General features: G+C 43.0%; 1 protein-coding gene across 2 annotated transcripts in view; it reads left to right on the top strand.

Moving 5' to 3' along the window:
• Positions 1-18,024, top strand: part of plxna1b (plexin A1b) — a 164,269-nt gene that overhangs the window by 34,652 nt on the left and 111,593 nt on the right. For both annotated transcript variants that reach the window (XM_089010316.1, XM_089010315.1), the window contains exon 3: positions 3,894-4,076. In XM_089010316.1, the coding sequence (XP_088866442.1) occupies positions 3,894-4,076 (183 nt within the window). The remainder of the gene's footprint in view (positions 1-3,893; positions 4,077-18,024) is intronic.

Here is an 18,024-nt window from a genome sequence, read left to right as displayed (position 1 = left end):
CAAACTTTGCGACATAATATAAGCATCCAATGGGATCTTGGAATGCAGTCGATTGACAGATGACCGGGATGGGACATATTGATGTGTGAAGGCAACCATTACAAAGCAACCGTTGAAGGGCAAGCAATTGTTACTTTTTCCCCTCTTTCACAGACGGATTTTCCCAACTTTTCGTGTCCCTTAGTTGGATCAATCTATCAGTGACACAGTGCAGAGTTCTTGAAAAAGATCAATGTTTGAATGTAGCCTCGTTTCTTTCACTCCTTTCAACTTCTCTCACTGCCTCCTTGATAGAAAAATCAACCAGTCATTTGAATATGGAATATTTCAGCATCGGGCTAAGAGATGCGAGATACATAGGGAGCCTCACTTATAATTTAAGATGGTGAATCAGTCAATCGCAGTTTTCCATCCAAAAAAACAGCAATAAAGATTCTCACAAATGCGTTGAAAGCCAATGTTGGTCATCGAAACTGATTTGCGCATCGGGAAATTCAAAGTTACATTATGAATATGGAGCTCCCTACTGCTATAGAGGCAGGCTTGTTCCACTGTAATAAATAACCGGGAGTGTTTGCTGTACTGCACACACACACGCACACAAACACTGCAGCACTTCTTAAAACAACTCTAACCATTTCTCAACAAGTTCACGGCCCCCGCTGAGATTTCTGGGTAATTTATGTGGTGGCTTCACCCACAATTCTTCACTGCTACGCACGATCAGGTGAAGGCACCTGCGTCTTACGACCTAGACTAGTGGTCGCTGTGTGTGTGTGTGTATTCTACGATGAAAACTTTTATCATCTGATCGGAAAACAATTTGTGAAGCTGCAAAGGAATTGCCCTGAAGTTTCTTGCTCTAATTCATTTCCTTTCAAACTTTTGGCTCGCATACATTCACGTGTATCCTCATAAAGGAGGGACATAATTTGGTTAGCAACAATTATCTTTTGATTTCTGCTACCGTTGTTTTTTTTTTTTTGAATATCACAACATATCTGAAAAACGGACACGGCATCTGTAAAACTGAAATTCACGTTGACGTTTAGATTGGATTGGATTGGATTTGCCTTTATTAGTCTCGCAGTGGAGAAATTTACATTTCACAGCAGCAAAGATGTGGACAAAAGCTTCGCGGTGGCTCAGTCTTCACATGAAAAGAGTGGGCGATTTAAAAGAATCAACTCAAAGAACAATCTAGGTTAGAGTGTTCCTTGTAACGTGAAGACTCATCCAAAAGAGATGCGAGATGAATAATAAATATTCCTGGCCGCTATACGAGAAAACCAACAACTATGCAAAGGAAGAGTTGACTGCAATGCACACTCCAATGCACACATGGAATATTTCTTTCCTTTGTTTATAAAAGCCTGCTATTAAACTCAGCGGCAGGTTGTTGGTTTAACTCTTTCATCCCTGCTGCTTGTTTAGCCTCCTTCAAAACACAGCGGCACCTTAAATAGGCTTGAGACCACCGAGGGGAGGATTTCTGTACACACACGCACACACACACACACGCACATGCACACACACACACTTTAATCTAGATTTTGCCTGTTGTCTCTTTAAAAAAATATATAATTTTGTCTTTCGGAGATGTCCAAGGAATGTTGTAGGTCGTTGACCTTTTCGTGTCCCGTGGAGCATTGTGTATACTGGCTCCTGAACGTGTGTTTGTGCACTGCCGTTTTGTGTATGCTAAGGGCTTATGGACTTTTTTTGGGGGTGGGGGTGTTCTATACAGCATTTGTAACATTTAGTCTGCTTCGCCAAAAATGGCTAAACCCTTTTGAACATTTTTTTTTTACCCCGAGGCTGTGAAATCATGGGTGGGTGCTTGTGTGTGGTGCACCGTTGTGAATGTTTGTGGAGTTGATTGTAAATCAGGGTGGGGGTCTGACCGTTTGCCCTGAAGCGATATGATTTAAAAAGTTTGCCTGTCACTATGAGATGATATAAATCGGTTCCTGGATTGTGCTAATGTCTCGCAGCTTTCTTTGGCGAACCAGTTTGAATTGTTGTCCAATTTTATGCGTGGATGATATCACGAGTGTTTCCTCTGTCCATTGCCTGTTTTAAGAAGAAAGAGTTGACCCCCCCACCCCTCGCCATTCGTGGACGCAATAGAAAGTTGTTTGAGAAAAGAGGGTGTGTGTGCGCCATTGACTTGAACACAGAGCCATAAATATCCATTCAATCGTCCTGAATTCTTTCACATACCGGGGCAGAGGTCAAGCTATCTGCTGACTTTGCCACACACATACTCACATTTTGACTCCAAAGTAGATAAATGATGAATGCAAATTTGGCAATAAGCGGCGAAAAGACTCATGCAGATGAAGGAGAAAAAAGAGAGACAGTATGGAAAAAAAAAAACCCGATGGATTGATGTGCACTTTTGCTGCAGGCTATTTAGTGAGATTGAGAGGGTGAGGGTGGGAGTGTGTTATCTTTTCTCCTCCGCGGATCAATCAGATGATGTGCAGTGATAAGACTGTGGATTACACTGTCATTTACACACTCCCCCAAGTGGATGTACGCACGAGACAAGGGTGTGTGTGTGTGTTTTCTTTCTACCATCCTCTGGAGACTTGCATTATAATGCACACTGATGCCCCCACAGCTTATCGCTTCATCAATCAATCGCGTCTTACAAAGTCACTTCAGTTCACTTTTCATCACATGGACATACGTCACCAAATTCTTCAAACATGCTTTCATGGATTTTGCTTTTCTACACACTGAAACGGCAAAGACGGCATTTTTCCCCAATCAATTTGAACACATTCTTTTTTTTTTGCAAGTATCGAAGCTAGCAAAAAAACTATACTTTTTGTTGAAAAGCACCCGCCATGTGACTGTGCGCAAGCGCAATGACTGTTTAAGGCGTCATATGGGTCAGTGGAGTGCCCGGGGTGATCGTCTTTCCATGACATTGGAATGCTCCAGATATTGTCACATGGTCACCAGCATGTCTGAGCGCTTCACAATAAGCTTCAGCACGATAGGGGTCTGTCTGGAAGTGGGGGGAGGGGTGGCCCTGAATGGGCCACTTTACATGTAAGAGCATCATGGAAAGTTGATAGTTGAAATGGAATGATGAAAACAAATGAGTTTGTTTTGTTTTTTAAGCTTTGTTGCTCAAGTGTGAGCTATTGAAGGCAAATGGTAGAAAGCAAGGTCTAATATAAAACATTTGAATGGCATTGTGAGCGGTCTGTTAAAACAATCTGTAGCGTCTTAACATTCATCCATCCATTTTCTGGTCCGCTTTTCCTCAAAAGGATGATAAGGCGTGCTGGAACCTATCCCAGCTATCTTCGGGTAGTAGGCAGGGGACACCCTCAACTGCTTGCCATCCAATCACAGGGCACGGATAGACAAATATCACAGTTCCACCTAGGGACATTTTTGGGGGAGTGTTCAATCAGCCTGCCATGCGTTTTTGGGAATGTGGGAGGAAACTGGAATACAGTAAAGTCTGCTTATATCGATATCGGATATATCGATAGTCCCGGTTATATCGATACTATTTCTATGCACGCACGGAGAAAATTACATGCAAACAGGGTCGGATATATCGATAGTCCCGGTTATATCGATATTTTTTCGGACTCCCTTGAATATCGATATAACGAGACTTTACTGTACATGAAGAAAACCCACGCAGGCACGGGAATAACAGCAAATATAATTGACTAATTGCCCAGCCCAATTTATAATATACTTGCAATTATTAAGACAGTGTAAAAGTCTTGTTCCTTGACGGCCTTGCACCCAATATGTAGGATGTTCAACCCCTGTTTACCTCTCAACATGTCCATGGAGCAATTATTTAGAAATCCTAAAGACGCCATGCAATTAAATAATCCTCTATCTACTTTTCGCAGCCTCTGCAGATTGACGACAACTTCTGCGGCCAGGACTTCAACCAACCTTTGGGTGGAACCAGCACCATCGAGGGCATCCCCCTCTTCCTCGACAAAGAAGATGGCATGACCTCAGTGGCAGCGTACGACTACCGCGGCAACACCGTCGCGTTTGTCGGCACGCGTAATGGCAAATTGAAAAAGGTAGGGATGATATTAAGTTGATTCTTGATCAAACTGATTTTGAACAGCAGACCCTCCCTTTTTAATAGAATCCTCACTTTCTGATTCTGTATTATAATGGAAGAAAATTTCACGGCAGCCTCTTAATCTCTTCCTGCACAAAGACCCGCTTATCACGCACTTGAATGCAAAGATTTAATGCAGCCAGACCGATTTTCCTCATGACATTTCAGGGCCGATTTGAAGGCCGTTAGTTTAACGAGCCGTTTGCAGCAAGTCTGCGGCTTTGCCCTTATTGATTGTCATGTAAGTCACGCCAGATGTAAAATGTTACTGTTACCGCATTCTGGCTCGCCTCTAATTTGAAGAGCTCGCTTTCAATCACTTCGTTGGCAGGGAAGCTTGAAAGGCTCTTTGCTTTCGTCAGCTCTGCGATCAATTAGAGGATGACTGAAAAAAAATGATACCAGTGACTTGGTGTGTGTGTGTGCATGAGTTCTTCTGGGCTCGTTCTGTGCACTCTTGGGAGTCATGGTTACTCCATCGAATGTGCGCCGGTCTCCCTCCGTTCCGCCAAGACCTGTCAACAATTAAATCTCATGAATATATTATGCAACCTCCATGTCGGAGGGCTTTTTTGAATGCCTATTTGTGGATGCACGTAGCATTTGCCGCTCGCAATATGCATGTCGGTATTTGCCATGTGGTGTTCAGGACGGATGGGGGGGGGGTGAGAACAATACGTATTGGGCTGTGATTTAGTGCGGCGCATTTGTCAAAATGACAGCTATTCACTGTCTTCACTTGGCTATTGTCGTGGCCTCTTTCGATGTGATTGTGCTCTCTGCTTGATAGGTGTGTGTGTGTATGTGTGTATGCGTGCGCGCATCACTTTGTTGTCAAAAGTGTGTTTGTAGATGCACACACGCATTCATGTAACAACCCCCCCCCCCCTATTGATTCCTCAGAGTTGACACTATAAAGAATGAAAGTCAAACAGATGAGAGGTGATTGTCCTCAAACTTTACATTTTCATGATGACAGTAGGGCTGGACAAAAAAAGAATGTTATTAAATAAAGCATCTGGAGCCCCATTAAAATATCCAACATACAGTATATTCACCTTGTTTGCGTTTAGATGTCATATTTGAATTAAGTCATCATTAAAATAATGCAGTTCTTTTTTCTTTTATTTTCTTTTATTATTTTTATTTTATTTTTACTTTATTTTATTTTATTTATTGTATTTTATTTTAATGTTTATCTTATTTTGTTTTATTTTTATTGTTTTATTTTTATGTTATTTTAATTTATTTTCATTATTTTATTTTATTTATTGTATTTTATTTTAATGTTTATATTATTTTGTTTTATTTTTATTGTTTTATTTTTATGTTATTTTAATTTATTTTTATTGTTATTTTATTTAATTTTTTGTTTTATTTTAATTTTATTTTAAGTAATTTTTATTGTTATTTTATTTTATTTATTGTATTTTATTTTATTTTTATTGTTTTATTTTTATTTTATTTGAATTTATTTTTATTCTTTTATTTTATTTGTATTTTATTTTTGTGTTCTGCTGCTGACAATTTTGTGGTGGTGCATACAGAAACCACAGAGGCGGTCCCTGTTCTTTATGCTTTCCCCTCCTCTGAAGAATACTGCTATATCGTCATGTTTATATAGCCACGCCTGAAGGCTTCTCGAAATGGGGGGTTGTGGGCTGGGGGCTGTGGGGGGGGGGCAAGAATATCTGTAAAATGGATGAATGAATAGACTTTGAGAGGGCATTTTTCTGGCGTTCAGTACAGTCATAGTTTTTGAGAAAGGGCAGGAAATGATTGATGGAAAGCAATTACCTTCACATTGCAGGGAGGAGGGAAAAACATACAGTTGTATCCGTGGATGTATTTCTCCATTTTTATTTTTATAAAACAAAAAAAATATCACCTGTGAAAGTTTTTGTCATTTGACTTATATCACGATAGGAAAAGCGAGCAAATAGATGAGGGACGGAAGTGATGAAGTCGGTGTCCACCGGTGTGATTAACTAATTCCGGCGGTCATCCGGATTCTCCCATGGTCAAGGACACAGTGGTGGGCCAGACATACGCCGCATTTAATATTTCGGATTAAAAGTCTCCATTTCATTTGGCTGCTTCATTATCTGGAACTGCTCGATTTGGCCCAATTTTGGTCAGCACGTCTGCTCATCTGTTAGCGCCCGAGCTTACATTGCGTCTTTGTCACAAATTGTGCCATATCAGTCTTGGCAAAGACTCCGTGCCACCGAGTTGCCGTTTCTAGTCTTTTGGGGCATTTACAACTTTAGTCACCATGTTCCATTAGGACCAGTTCAGATGTCAAATCAATAATAATGATTTATAGTTTGCCTTGAATGTCACTTTTGAGTGTCACTTGATTCGAAACTGAATTCTCAAAGGTCAGAGAATATGAATTTGAATTCTATTTTTTTTCTGTAGGAATCATTCTTTAAATGTTGAACCAAGTTTCAGACGTTGATGGATGGCCTATGTCAATGGAAGAACATTTATTCTGAAAATCCACCCTAGAAGATAGCAAGCGCCTACGGCGTACGCGCTTGCTATCTTTTTTTTTTGAGTCGTCAGCAAGTGACAAAATGGCCGCCTCCTAAATACATACATACATACATACATCTTAGTTTCTATAATGATTTCACAACTGCTGCAGCTGTAACAAAATGCTTCAAGAAACATATCATATAAAATGAAAATAACATAACAAAGCACCTGACATAATATAGTTATAAAGGCAAAAAAGAAGAATCTCCCTTTCAGCATGGATGATAACAAGCGCCTTTTACGGCTTAATTTCTATTCTACGAACCCGAAATTATTCCGAATCCCCCGTTGAGACTCGTCGGGCCGCGTACAATGTATTCTAGCAAAGACCCCTTTTGACTTGACTTTCCCTTTAAGTCACGGTTTGAAACGGAAAGGCCTGTAAAGAGGTTGGCTCTCATGCGTGGGTGGGTGCGCATGTGTCATCTTTTGGCTTGAGCCACTGAGCCACGAGTTGTTTGACCCGGGCAGCCGCACAGAGGTTGGCTTTGTGCAGGCGTTTGTTAGCCCTCGGTCATTAGTTCACACTACTGCATGGGGTCGCGCACAACTCACGCGCGACGGAACGGATCCGGGAAATGCGGACAACGATGAAAGGGATCAGACGGAGCTCACTCAGACTGACTGCTCAAGACAAAACAGATCATTTACACTTTGCTTAAGTACATCTTTTTCCAGTTAATTTAACTCCTTCCCATAGCGCCATCAGTCATCCAATCTTATCAGGATGTTCCCAAATTAACTGCAAAATGTGTCATTTTCTCCAGTTATTTCTTTTTCCTCTTGACGGCACAGAGTCTTAATGGCATTTTCTTATTAGATACAGCCCAGTTAAGCCATAATGCAAGTGTGACAAGTCAAGCATGGACAGAATTTCTCCCGCTCCATCTCAGTAGCTCTCTCTCTCTGTTGCAATCATTTTTTTTTACCCTCCATCGTCTTTCTCTCAGTCTCTCTCACTCACACAAGAAGAGGTCTCTCTTGCCATCCAATCTTGAATCAAATCAACTCAATCACATGAAGTCACGAGCTGGCTATCTATTCTAAAGCACGCGATATAAAGGCTAACCAAGGGGGATGCGGTTCTGCTGCTGCTAGTGCGTAGCATACCGGAGCATATATTATTCATAGATGGACTCAGGAATTTCTCTCCCTATGTTTTTATATTTGCATTTCCAGACAATGATTGCACAAAGGAGTCATTGTCTTTTTGGGGGGTTGTTTTCCTCCTGAGACGGAATCGACAGCGCCCCTGCTGGTTCAAGTTAAGCACTGCATCTCCCCTATTTATTGAATTTGCATTTTCAACATTTTATTCATGCCCCGATTAATGTACTGAGACTTGACGTTCTCCAACTGTTTTGATGTATGTGACACGAATACCGACGGTTGACGACCGTCAGTTTATGCGTGACTCCAGGGCAATCCCGTTCTCATCGAAATTGCCATCGTGTTACCGTGGCAATGAATTAATATCGCCGCTTGTGAACATTGTCTCTCTATGTCTTCTCCCGCTCTCTCATTTTCTCTTTCATCCGCTGCTCACATATTCCCTTTCCACTCGCTCCACTTGTAATCAATGATTCCGATTCCCCTTGTTGATAATGGTTGAGGATTCTGTACGTGTGGAGGTGTCACAGAACGATAGCCTACCCCCCCCCCCCCTCCCTTTTCTCCAATTAACGACAGAGTTTGCCAGCACATACATACTTAGACGGCACAGATGTAAGTGAAACCTACATATACGTATCAGACGCCCTAACCTTGAACACATGATTAATAATTACGCTTATGCCGTAAGGGTAGAGATTATTAAAGGCTCTTCAGATGTAATGCTACGATGATAGCCATTCACCCCACCCCCCCACGGTCTCATTAAACCGCTTTCACGAACGCTTACCTTTTATCCAACCGACTCCTCATCATCTACGAGGTTCCTAAATGAACATTGGTTGCTTCGAGGGGGGGGGGGGGGTCCCTTAATTGCTGCGAGTTAATTGTCCGCTTTATCAAAATTCTCACTTTGCTCCAAAAGTCGCCGACATCCATTTAGCCGGTTTCCCCGGCCCACCTCGGGCAACCCCTTTCAAAGCACACGTCTCTGTGTCATTGACTGCGACAGTTCCTCCCCCTGAAACATTGTTATTGCACTTTTACTCGCTTCTGCTCGATAGGCCCGCACAGCACCCGTTCGCTACTTTTGAATGCCAGGCATAATTCACCACTTTCAAGGGTTAATGAGGCACAATGAAGAGACCACGTGAGAAGAAGCCGCAGAAAAAAATCCTTTTGGAAAAGAGGAGATGAATAATAAATGTCAGGCTAGAATCCAATTTGAAAGGAAGATCAGATGAGTGGATGGTGGTACTTGCATGATCCCAGCGAGGACCTGGACAGCCTGTTTCTAGGTCATCGGACATGGCGATACTTTGATAATATTTCAACATTCACCTTTTTAAGAATGTGGCATCTGTGGGTATCTAATTATGAAAAGCAGGAGATCATCAAAACGGGTTTTCCGTTGGTCATTCAGATCTGGTGTGTGGAGATCACACCGAGTTTCACGTCCAATCAAGTACGATGGTACGGCATATACGACCATACAGTGAGAGATAACGACGCAGTATTTCTTATTTGCCACTCCATGGTATGAATATAACGATGACCATGTCCAGAGAATATCTTCCCCCAGTACCGTAGAAAAGATTCGCAGTGGGAAAGTTGGACTCTAGCAATGTCCAGAGGGTGAAACGCAAGTAGCACAGTGGGCTGAGAATACATTTGTCTTTCTCTCTCTTTTTCTCTCTCTCTCCCTCTCCCTGTCTATCTGTCTCTGTCTCTCTGTTTCTCTCTGTCTCTCTCTATCACTCTCTACCTCTCTCCCTCTCTCTCTTTCTCACTATCTAGAGGTATCGCTGTACCTCTCTCGACCACTCTCTCGTTTCCTCTCTCTCTTTTATCTCTGTCTCTCTCTCTTTCTCCGTCTCTCCCTTTCTCTCTCCTACCTCTTCTACCTCTCTTTCTCTCTGACTGTCTCTCTACCTCTCCCTCACTCTCTATTTCTCTCCTCTACCTCTATCTATCTCTGTCTCCCTACCTCTCTCTACCCCCTTCTCTCTCTCTCTTTATCTCTACCGCTCTCTACCTCTCTCTACCTCTTTCAACCTCTCTCTATCACCATCTCTCTACCTCTCTCTACCTCTGCCTCTCTCTCTTTCTCTCAGCCTCTATCTCTCTACCTCTTTCTACCTCTCTCTGTGTGTGTCTCTCTCACACACTGTCTTTCTTTCTATCTCTCTGTACCTCTGTCTCGCTCTCTCTATCTCTCTTTTTCTCTCTTTCTGGCTTCAGAGAATGTACCATTACCCTCCATAAGCCATTTAACTACCGCATACTAAAACCTCTTTGAGCAATCAGCGCAAGGTTTTTGTGTGATATTTGGATGAAGGTGGGACATATGAGAACCCAAGACTTCTTAGAGAATTGCTCACAGTTTCTTGCTTTCAGTTCCACAAAAATTGGAGTGTGAATGACAGTAAATATGTCGCAAATTCATCTCGTGCGGGGACTGCAAATCATCAGACCCTCAGGCAACAGAAGCAGGCTTTTCAGATTAGCCAGCGCCGGGCTAATAGATTTACAGTAGATCATTTTGATGAGATCTTCTACGGTCGAGTTGTTAGGACGATGACGGTTTGTGGCCTCATTCAGTAATGCATGTATGTTTGTATCCATTCAGTGCATCCTGCACGTTAGTATTTCGTGTATTTAATTAAGGCATGGAAAAGACTTGAAATGACATGTTGGGGTGGAATTTGGTTTTCGAATGTTTAACTGGCGTCACGTGGATGACATGGTTTAGGGGACAAGTTTAGGCCACAGTGGTCAGAGGATATTACCCTTGATGTACGGCTGCTTCACATTCATCATTCCTCTGCATCAAATTTGAGTCTCATGCTGTTTAACTCATTAAATCCCACACCCCCTTCTCACACCCCCAACAGAGAATATATAGCCTTAAACCGACCGCACAGCACGCACTCCTTCCCAATCACTATAATTCCGTCACTCCTTCCTCCGACGTAACGGTCTATCCTCGCATTCTTCCGTGCATTTTAAGACGGAAGACCTCGTCATGAAACCACATGTGCTCAAAGCACCACATTTTTGCTCACACCCAAAATTCCCTTTTTCGTCTCCACACTTGGAAATAGATCGTTTACTTCCAAACCCCCCCCCCCCCTAAAAAAAAACATATTTAGGCTTGACTGGACTACGTGCTTATTATCTCAATCAAGAAACAGTGGATGTATGTGTTAAAAATAGTTCTGTCGCACATTGTGGTGCATTACTACGACAAATTATTTAAAGGACAGTAAAGTATAAAGTACATTTTCCTGCATGTCAGTTTGTCATGCCAAATTTTTGTTCCAAGCTATGCTTGAGACATTTGTGTTTGAAATACAGTAAAGGGCAACTATAGGGTAGCCTTGTCACAGATTTGGGGTCATGGTCCTAAAAGTAGACTAATTATTTCCACCAGTTTAAGGCCTTATGTAAGCATTAGTAGTAAAAAAAAGTGGTATTATTTGTCACCCATTGAGCTGTTACTAATTTAAAAAATGGCTTGGGCATGGTCGTACATAGGTGTTTTTTGGATTTCTTACTCCTTTTTGGTCCTCATTCCGAGACTGGATGTATTAAATGGTTGCATCATTGAAAACAAATCACTTACTTAATTCACGCTTCAATTAATTTATCGGCTCAAAACTTGTGCTATTTCATCTCTTCTGCTTTTGTTGATACCCCCATTTCTCATGTCTGAGCCAGAATCTGCTTACCTCTTCGACATGCGTGTTTACTTTCTTGCTGCCATACTATTTCTTCTGTGGAAATAGTCATTATCTGAATGACTGAGCGAATTGTTTTTTTTTTGGAAGAATAGTAATTGGGCATCATCTTTTTTGCCACTTTTCTACTTTCCATCCTCCAATTTCCTCTATTTTTTTAAACCCCATCCATACCTGTCAACCTTGACTAATAACTGCCCTATACATGATTACAATTCCCATATAAAAGTTGTAGTACACCGTACATTTTTTGAAATACTAAAAAAAACGCTAACACAAGCAGAAATGCAGAGAGCTTACCACGCATGTGCACATTATGCTTTTGAGCATTTCTTTTGCTGGTTTGCATTGACATTAGTAGCGATCGGCGGCAGCATTGTTGTTGGCTACCAGCAGTTGAGACCAACTGGATTTGTGCCAAAATGGTCTTTGTAAGATCAGTTTACAGTTTAAAAGAAATAAAAAAAGTTGGAGTAAGACGTACATTATTTGAAATGATGAAAATAAATGTATACAAATAAAAAAATAATGTATTAAAAAACACATTTCGATTAAATGCTTTCTGATTCTGAAAACGTATAAGTTCACAGGCATGCCCGTCCATCTTACGCTAGAGCAGGGGTGCAAAACTAATTTTTTGCTTTTCCCCGGGCCATGACTTTGATACCTGTGTGCTCGTGCTTTGCGAGCATTTTACTCCATCTTCTCAATGTGCATAGTTTTCTCCGTGTATTGTTTGCCCTCGTAAATTGGCGAACGCCGATGAAGCCCTCGCTATTATATTTAATTGCTCATTTAGCTTGGCTTCCCTTTGAATGCAGAAATCTCCCTGGAAATGGTTTTGCTCGCCTCCTCCAGCCCATGTGGTCATTTCAGAAACACTTTTCACCTCCCTGCAGGTTACACAACGGCCCGGCCAACTTTTGACGCTGCCAAAACTGTGGGCCGCTTTGTATACGCGTGCGTGGCGTTCGGGGAGAAAGATTCTCCTCTGTGTATCCTCAGTCACCTCGTCTTCCAACGATCATCAAGCCCGTCCCATTCACAGCTACCCCCCCCCCCCCCCCCCCCACCCGCCGTCCATGTGTTACTGGTGGATTAAGCTAATTAAAGCACTGCAAACAGCCTCCCAAGGGAGAGGCGCTACACAAGCGCACACACACAATGGCGCACGGTCTCGCTAATGACAGCTAGTACACCGGCGCACACAATGGGACAAACGGGGGGAGGAAACATAAGAACAGGTTTGCCATACATGCAACGATGCGAATACATGTCATATTGTGAACATATTTACTTGCTAGGTGAGTCTTGAACTTAATCCGTGCTAATAATCTGCCCAAAATTTCTTTTCCACGGCGACCATTTTAAAATCCGCAGCCCATCTGTAACACCGTGTGTGTCTCTGCCGTTCAAAGCCGAGTGCTCGGTGTGCGATGGCTCCGAGGTTCAGCCCAAGGCTTCTCCACATGATGTGTTATCACCCGTAGCAGCCTTGCGCTGCCAATTTGTGGGTCACTGCCGGTGAACTGGTGGCCTACAAATAACATCAGACCCACTTTCTTCAAATTTGATACGCGCCTTTATGGGTCCGTGTACCCGATTTTCAGAAAGCGCCGTCCGTGTCTACAGTGCAGGTATTTGTTTTGCGCACCATTTCGTTACTCATCTCTGCCTTTCGGTGAACACATTTCCATTCATGTATATGTATAAAAAGTGGGGCATTTATTTAGCACATGTAAAATCTGTTTTTAAAACAACCACGGCAGAACTACTGAAGTCTGCCTGTGTAAGTACCGTATTTTCCGATATATAAGGCGCCCCGGAGTATAAGGCGCACCCCGAATGACTGGTGTATTTTCAAACATTTTCCAAATACAATGATACCTTGGCTTACGAACGCTTTAGCTAACGAACCTTTCGCGTACGAATGTTAAATTCGCGAGAATATAATCTTGGCATACGAACTATATTTCGGGAAACACACGGAGCGCCACAATGAGTAATGTGTCGTTCGCGAACTAGCCGGTTCCAGGAGCTTACAATGAGCTGGAAATGGCAGCCAACTTTTTTTGTCCTCTATTCCCCGCTCTACCGTATGCAGCATATATCAGAATCAGAAAACCTTTATTCTTCCCACAAAGGGGAAATTTGCAGTCCACAGCAGCAATTTGAAAGGGGATGGGGTCGAATATGAAGTTGCATATATGCTCATATATAGATTTTGTATTTTATACTGCGTTCTGATCAGGGTTTTTTTTATCTTATCTAGGTCAGTCAAACTTTATGAATAGACAACAAATGAGCTTTCTGACAACTGTTGCGGCTCAATATTACTTCATGTGTAAGGCGTATTGGATTATAAGGCGTCGGGTCATTTTTGGAAGAAAATGAAGGCTTTTCGGTGTGCCTTATAGTGTAGAAAATACGGTAATTTGATTGCCTCAGTGGCGGGAAAAACATTGAGAATGAAAACGACTTGATAGTTTAATGATGTTGACAGTGAATCGCGCGTAACTTTTGACAATTTCTGCCAAACCGCACTCGACCGGGTTTTAACGCTCCGGTTCACGCCAATCAATCATCTGTTTGTCATCACCACCAGTGAAATGCAAGTGGAACAAATGAATTAAAAAAAAAAGAATAACCGTAGCGAGCAGGAAACATTTCATCCTGTCGCATCGACGGACAGGAAAAGAGCAAACCGTCGTGTCACTTAGACGCGATTCCTTCCGGATGTTTCCGCTTACAGGATATTGGCTGCATCTCTGGAAACATGCCCGCTTTCAGCAAAAAACCCTATTGGATTACTGATAACCTTGGAATGGATAGGACCATCACAGATGGTGTGTACATGCACATGTAATACGGGGCGGAAAGCGATGACGGTGTTGGCTTGGCCACGTGTTTTCTCAACCTTGTCATCTTTTGATGTCATTTAATGAACCACTTGCTTATATAATGTTCTCGTTAAGTAACTGGCACGTTGAATCTGGACGTTGTCTCTTAATTGTATTTATCCGAATGTCGTGATGAGGACCGCGTGCGTCACCGTCACAGTTTGAGACCTTCAGAAGATGCACAACGTGTCCGAACGCAGTAAACACAAGTCACGCCCAGGCAGGCGCCCGTTAATAAGCCTCCAATAACATCGGGATCTTTACTCCGAGTTGCCTCTGAATCCCTCGTGGCGGGCCTGCTCCTCGGTTGCTATGGCAACAGTCGTCAGGGCAGCCGTAGATACAGATAGTGAGGAAGAGGAACAAGGAGTGAGAAGACCATTGATGTTTGTGATGTGGGCAAGGGAGGGTGTATGTTTGTGTGTGTGCGCCGTAACGACACAAAGACTGATCCGAAACGTTACTACGGTTGAAGTTACTCCTGGAACAGTTCGAGGAGTAGAGTTTCAGCTGGGGCGGGAAGTAAGTGGGCTTGTAGGTCATGTTTACCCCCACGCCCCACCCGCAACCCACATGCGCATGTATGCGAGTCAGGGGGTGGGGAGGAGAGCAAGAGACAGCGCAGAGATGAAACTGCAGAGACGACACACTCTCTCATTAAGTCCCTCGGCATGTTCGTTCCTTCTCGGTGTTTGTGTGCTCGCAGATGAGCTCCGTCATTGTGCTCATCCATGCACAAGGCGCCGTTTGTGAACAGGATCCAGTCCCCCCCCCCCCTGCTCTTCTTTGATTCTCGGTTGTCATTACGGCCACGGCGTGGGCGTCTCTGTGACAATATTCCCCCGTCGAGTTAATCAAACGTAAAGGTTTCGGTAACGATTCATACGCTGGTCGATATCATTGAGATTTTCCTGTGGGTGTAACCGTAAACATTTTTTTTAAAAGATGTCTCCCGCTTGACTGCAAATCAATATGTGGTATATGGTTATTGCTATCAAGCTGACAAACCATTGCCACTGGCAGAGGGATGGGAAACGAATTACAGAAGTACTGTTGAAATCGCCTCCCCGTTATACAGTACGGAATAGTGAGGTGGCGACTGCATGCACGCCAAACAGGCAGTTAGTGTCGAGACTCTGATGGAAAATCCATAGTTTCATTACAGACTCAGTGGTATGAATGTGCCTGGGAGGCGACCGAGGTTCCATCACGGGCCCTACGGGAGCCCAAATGGCTGCGTTTAGTGATGCAGTGAAGGGCAGAGACGGCGCCGGGGTCAAGGCTGCTGCTGTGAATGAAGTGTGTCCGAGTTACGGAAAGAAGCCTGCACATCGTGGTTTTGCACCGATAGGCACCGTTTCAAGCACACTCATCCTAATGTGTCGCACTGTAACTGGATCCCAATTACATTTTTGTTCCAAGCTGTATTTGAAGGCGGAGAAGGTCTCGACCGGGTGACAGAAACGTTCCCTCAAAGCAAAGGTGATTTCAAGTTCTTGGGGGGTGGGTGATAACTGTGCTGTATGGTCTCGTAAAAAACTGGATTGGGGTGGTTTTAAAACATATTATCCACCTTGGGTCACTATGCTCGGTTTTCATTGTGTTCCCCGTGACGAGGCTAGTTTCAGACCCACTGTGGACCCAACGGGATGATCGTGTCAGACTGCGGATTGCGATCGATTCAATGCCCTGACAATGAAATGACTTGGAAGGAGTTCGTCTTGGAATGGAGTAGCGTCTTGTGGTCCTTAGACATTTTGTCAAGTTCTAGGACATTTGGTGTGGGTGGGGTTGGGGGTGTCTCCGTTTTATCATTGTTGTCACTGTAAGCTCAGGTGTAGGGTTACGGCTTTGTCCTGTTTATTCAAGGTGTGTCCCTGCATGTGGAAGTTTGCGGGCCCGGTGCACTATGGTCCATTGTTTTCTGCTACAGTCGGACAAAAGTAGTTCAACACTCAGCTGTAAATTGCAGTACTAGTCTGTGACTGTCTGTTACGTGTGTGAAAGTTACTGGTTCATGAAACAAAGCTAGTGGTTCATGAAACATCATCAGTCTGTACCCCCCTGACAATCCGTTGTTTGAATTGTACACTGCTATTTGGAATCATGGGTGATGATGTTAGATCGGGCCTTTCATTCTTTCTTTTTGCATATCACTTCTACTCCACCCCCCTACCCCCACACACAAACAAGTTTAATGAGCATATTATAGGCACAGAGCTGTTAAGGGATGCTGAAATGGGCCATAGGTGAGTTAATCTGAGGCAAGGTAGCACCCGGGAGCTGCAGGCTGTTTGTTCCTCTAGGTGATTAGAGTTTAGAGGCTGGCTTTAAGGGAAATTAGCTTTCGATTGCAGCTTCTGATAAAGAGGTGCGCTTGTAATCGTTAGTGACCCTCAGGACTGCAAAGTAAAGATCAAATGAGACTTATTGTTCAAAGTAATGTGGATTGATTTGAAAAGGTGGTTGCTTTTGTCTTGGGGCCACACACAGCAAATACACTTTAAATAGTGGCGGTTGGTTCTCGATGTTGTCTGTGTATTGGCAAACAACAAATAACGGCTTCCATAGACCCGTAAAGATGGGCTGGTCAGTTATTTACAAAGTCTCTTGTCTCAGACTCACTCGAACTTTGATTGTAAATTCTCTTTCAAACCTCAACACAGTTTTGGCATGTTCTCTTTATGCCACATTCCAGTTACGGACGTCTGTCCGCAATCTCTCGGCACTTGATTGATTGACTGACTGCTTTATTTTTGTCACATTTGTGTGTTCCCGTATTGACTTGACCCAGGGATTTTGTGTCAAAGCTCGGCGGTGCACCGGATAAAGTAGGAGGTGGCAACACACACACACACACACACACACACACACACACACACACACACACACACACACACGCACACGCACACGCACACGCACACACGCACACACACTTAATCAGACTGATTGCTTTTGTTGCATCATTTCTCTAATGCTTTGGTCCTGCGTCATTCTCTACCCTTGTGTGTGGCAATTCGAAAAACATTCTGGGTCCTCCAGAGAGTCAAAAGCCGCAGGGGAGCTGGTTCTGACGTGAGAAAACTTCACCTGTTCACTTTTTACATGCAAGTACGCATCCTATGTATATCCGTTTTTCCCCCGTATAAGTCAATCTCACCTTACAGTATTTTCATTTCACTGTGTGAAAGTTCATCTTTTTTTCTCATGTAGCCGACTATATTTGACTAGTATGACCCAGTTTTATTTTTATACCAACTCTATCCACAGAAGAACCTGATCTTTATAATGCTACGTCCAAGAAATCTAAATATTGATCCATATGGCGCATTGGATTATAAGGCGGAATGTCTGCTTTTGAAAAAAATCAATTCTTTTCAGGTGTACCTTGCAGTGCGGAAAATATGGTAAGAACCTCTTATGACTGGGTAGATGAATATTTATCTTTACACCCTTAATTGACAAAAACTGACGTTTCTTATGCTGATCAAACTGGCAAGCGTTCTTCTATGTTCCCCATTGTGTATGCATCCAGATGAGACAAATACGTTCATATCCAGATATACACTGTGACGACGTTGTCCCTCCTCAGGGAGAATCGTGAAGCCAGAAG

This window comes from Hippocampus bargibanti, linkage group LG12 (genome assembly GCF_051943395.1).
Source record: "Hippocampus bargibanti isolate YZ-2025 linkage group LG12, ASM5194339v1, whole genome shotgun sequence".
NCBI classification, from domain to species: Eukaryota; Metazoa; Chordata; class Actinopteri; order Syngnathiformes; family Syngnathidae; genus Hippocampus; species Hippocampus bargibanti.
The sequence above is the reverse complement of the archived record's forward strand: the minus strand, read 5'-3'. Positions and strand labels throughout refer to the sequence as shown.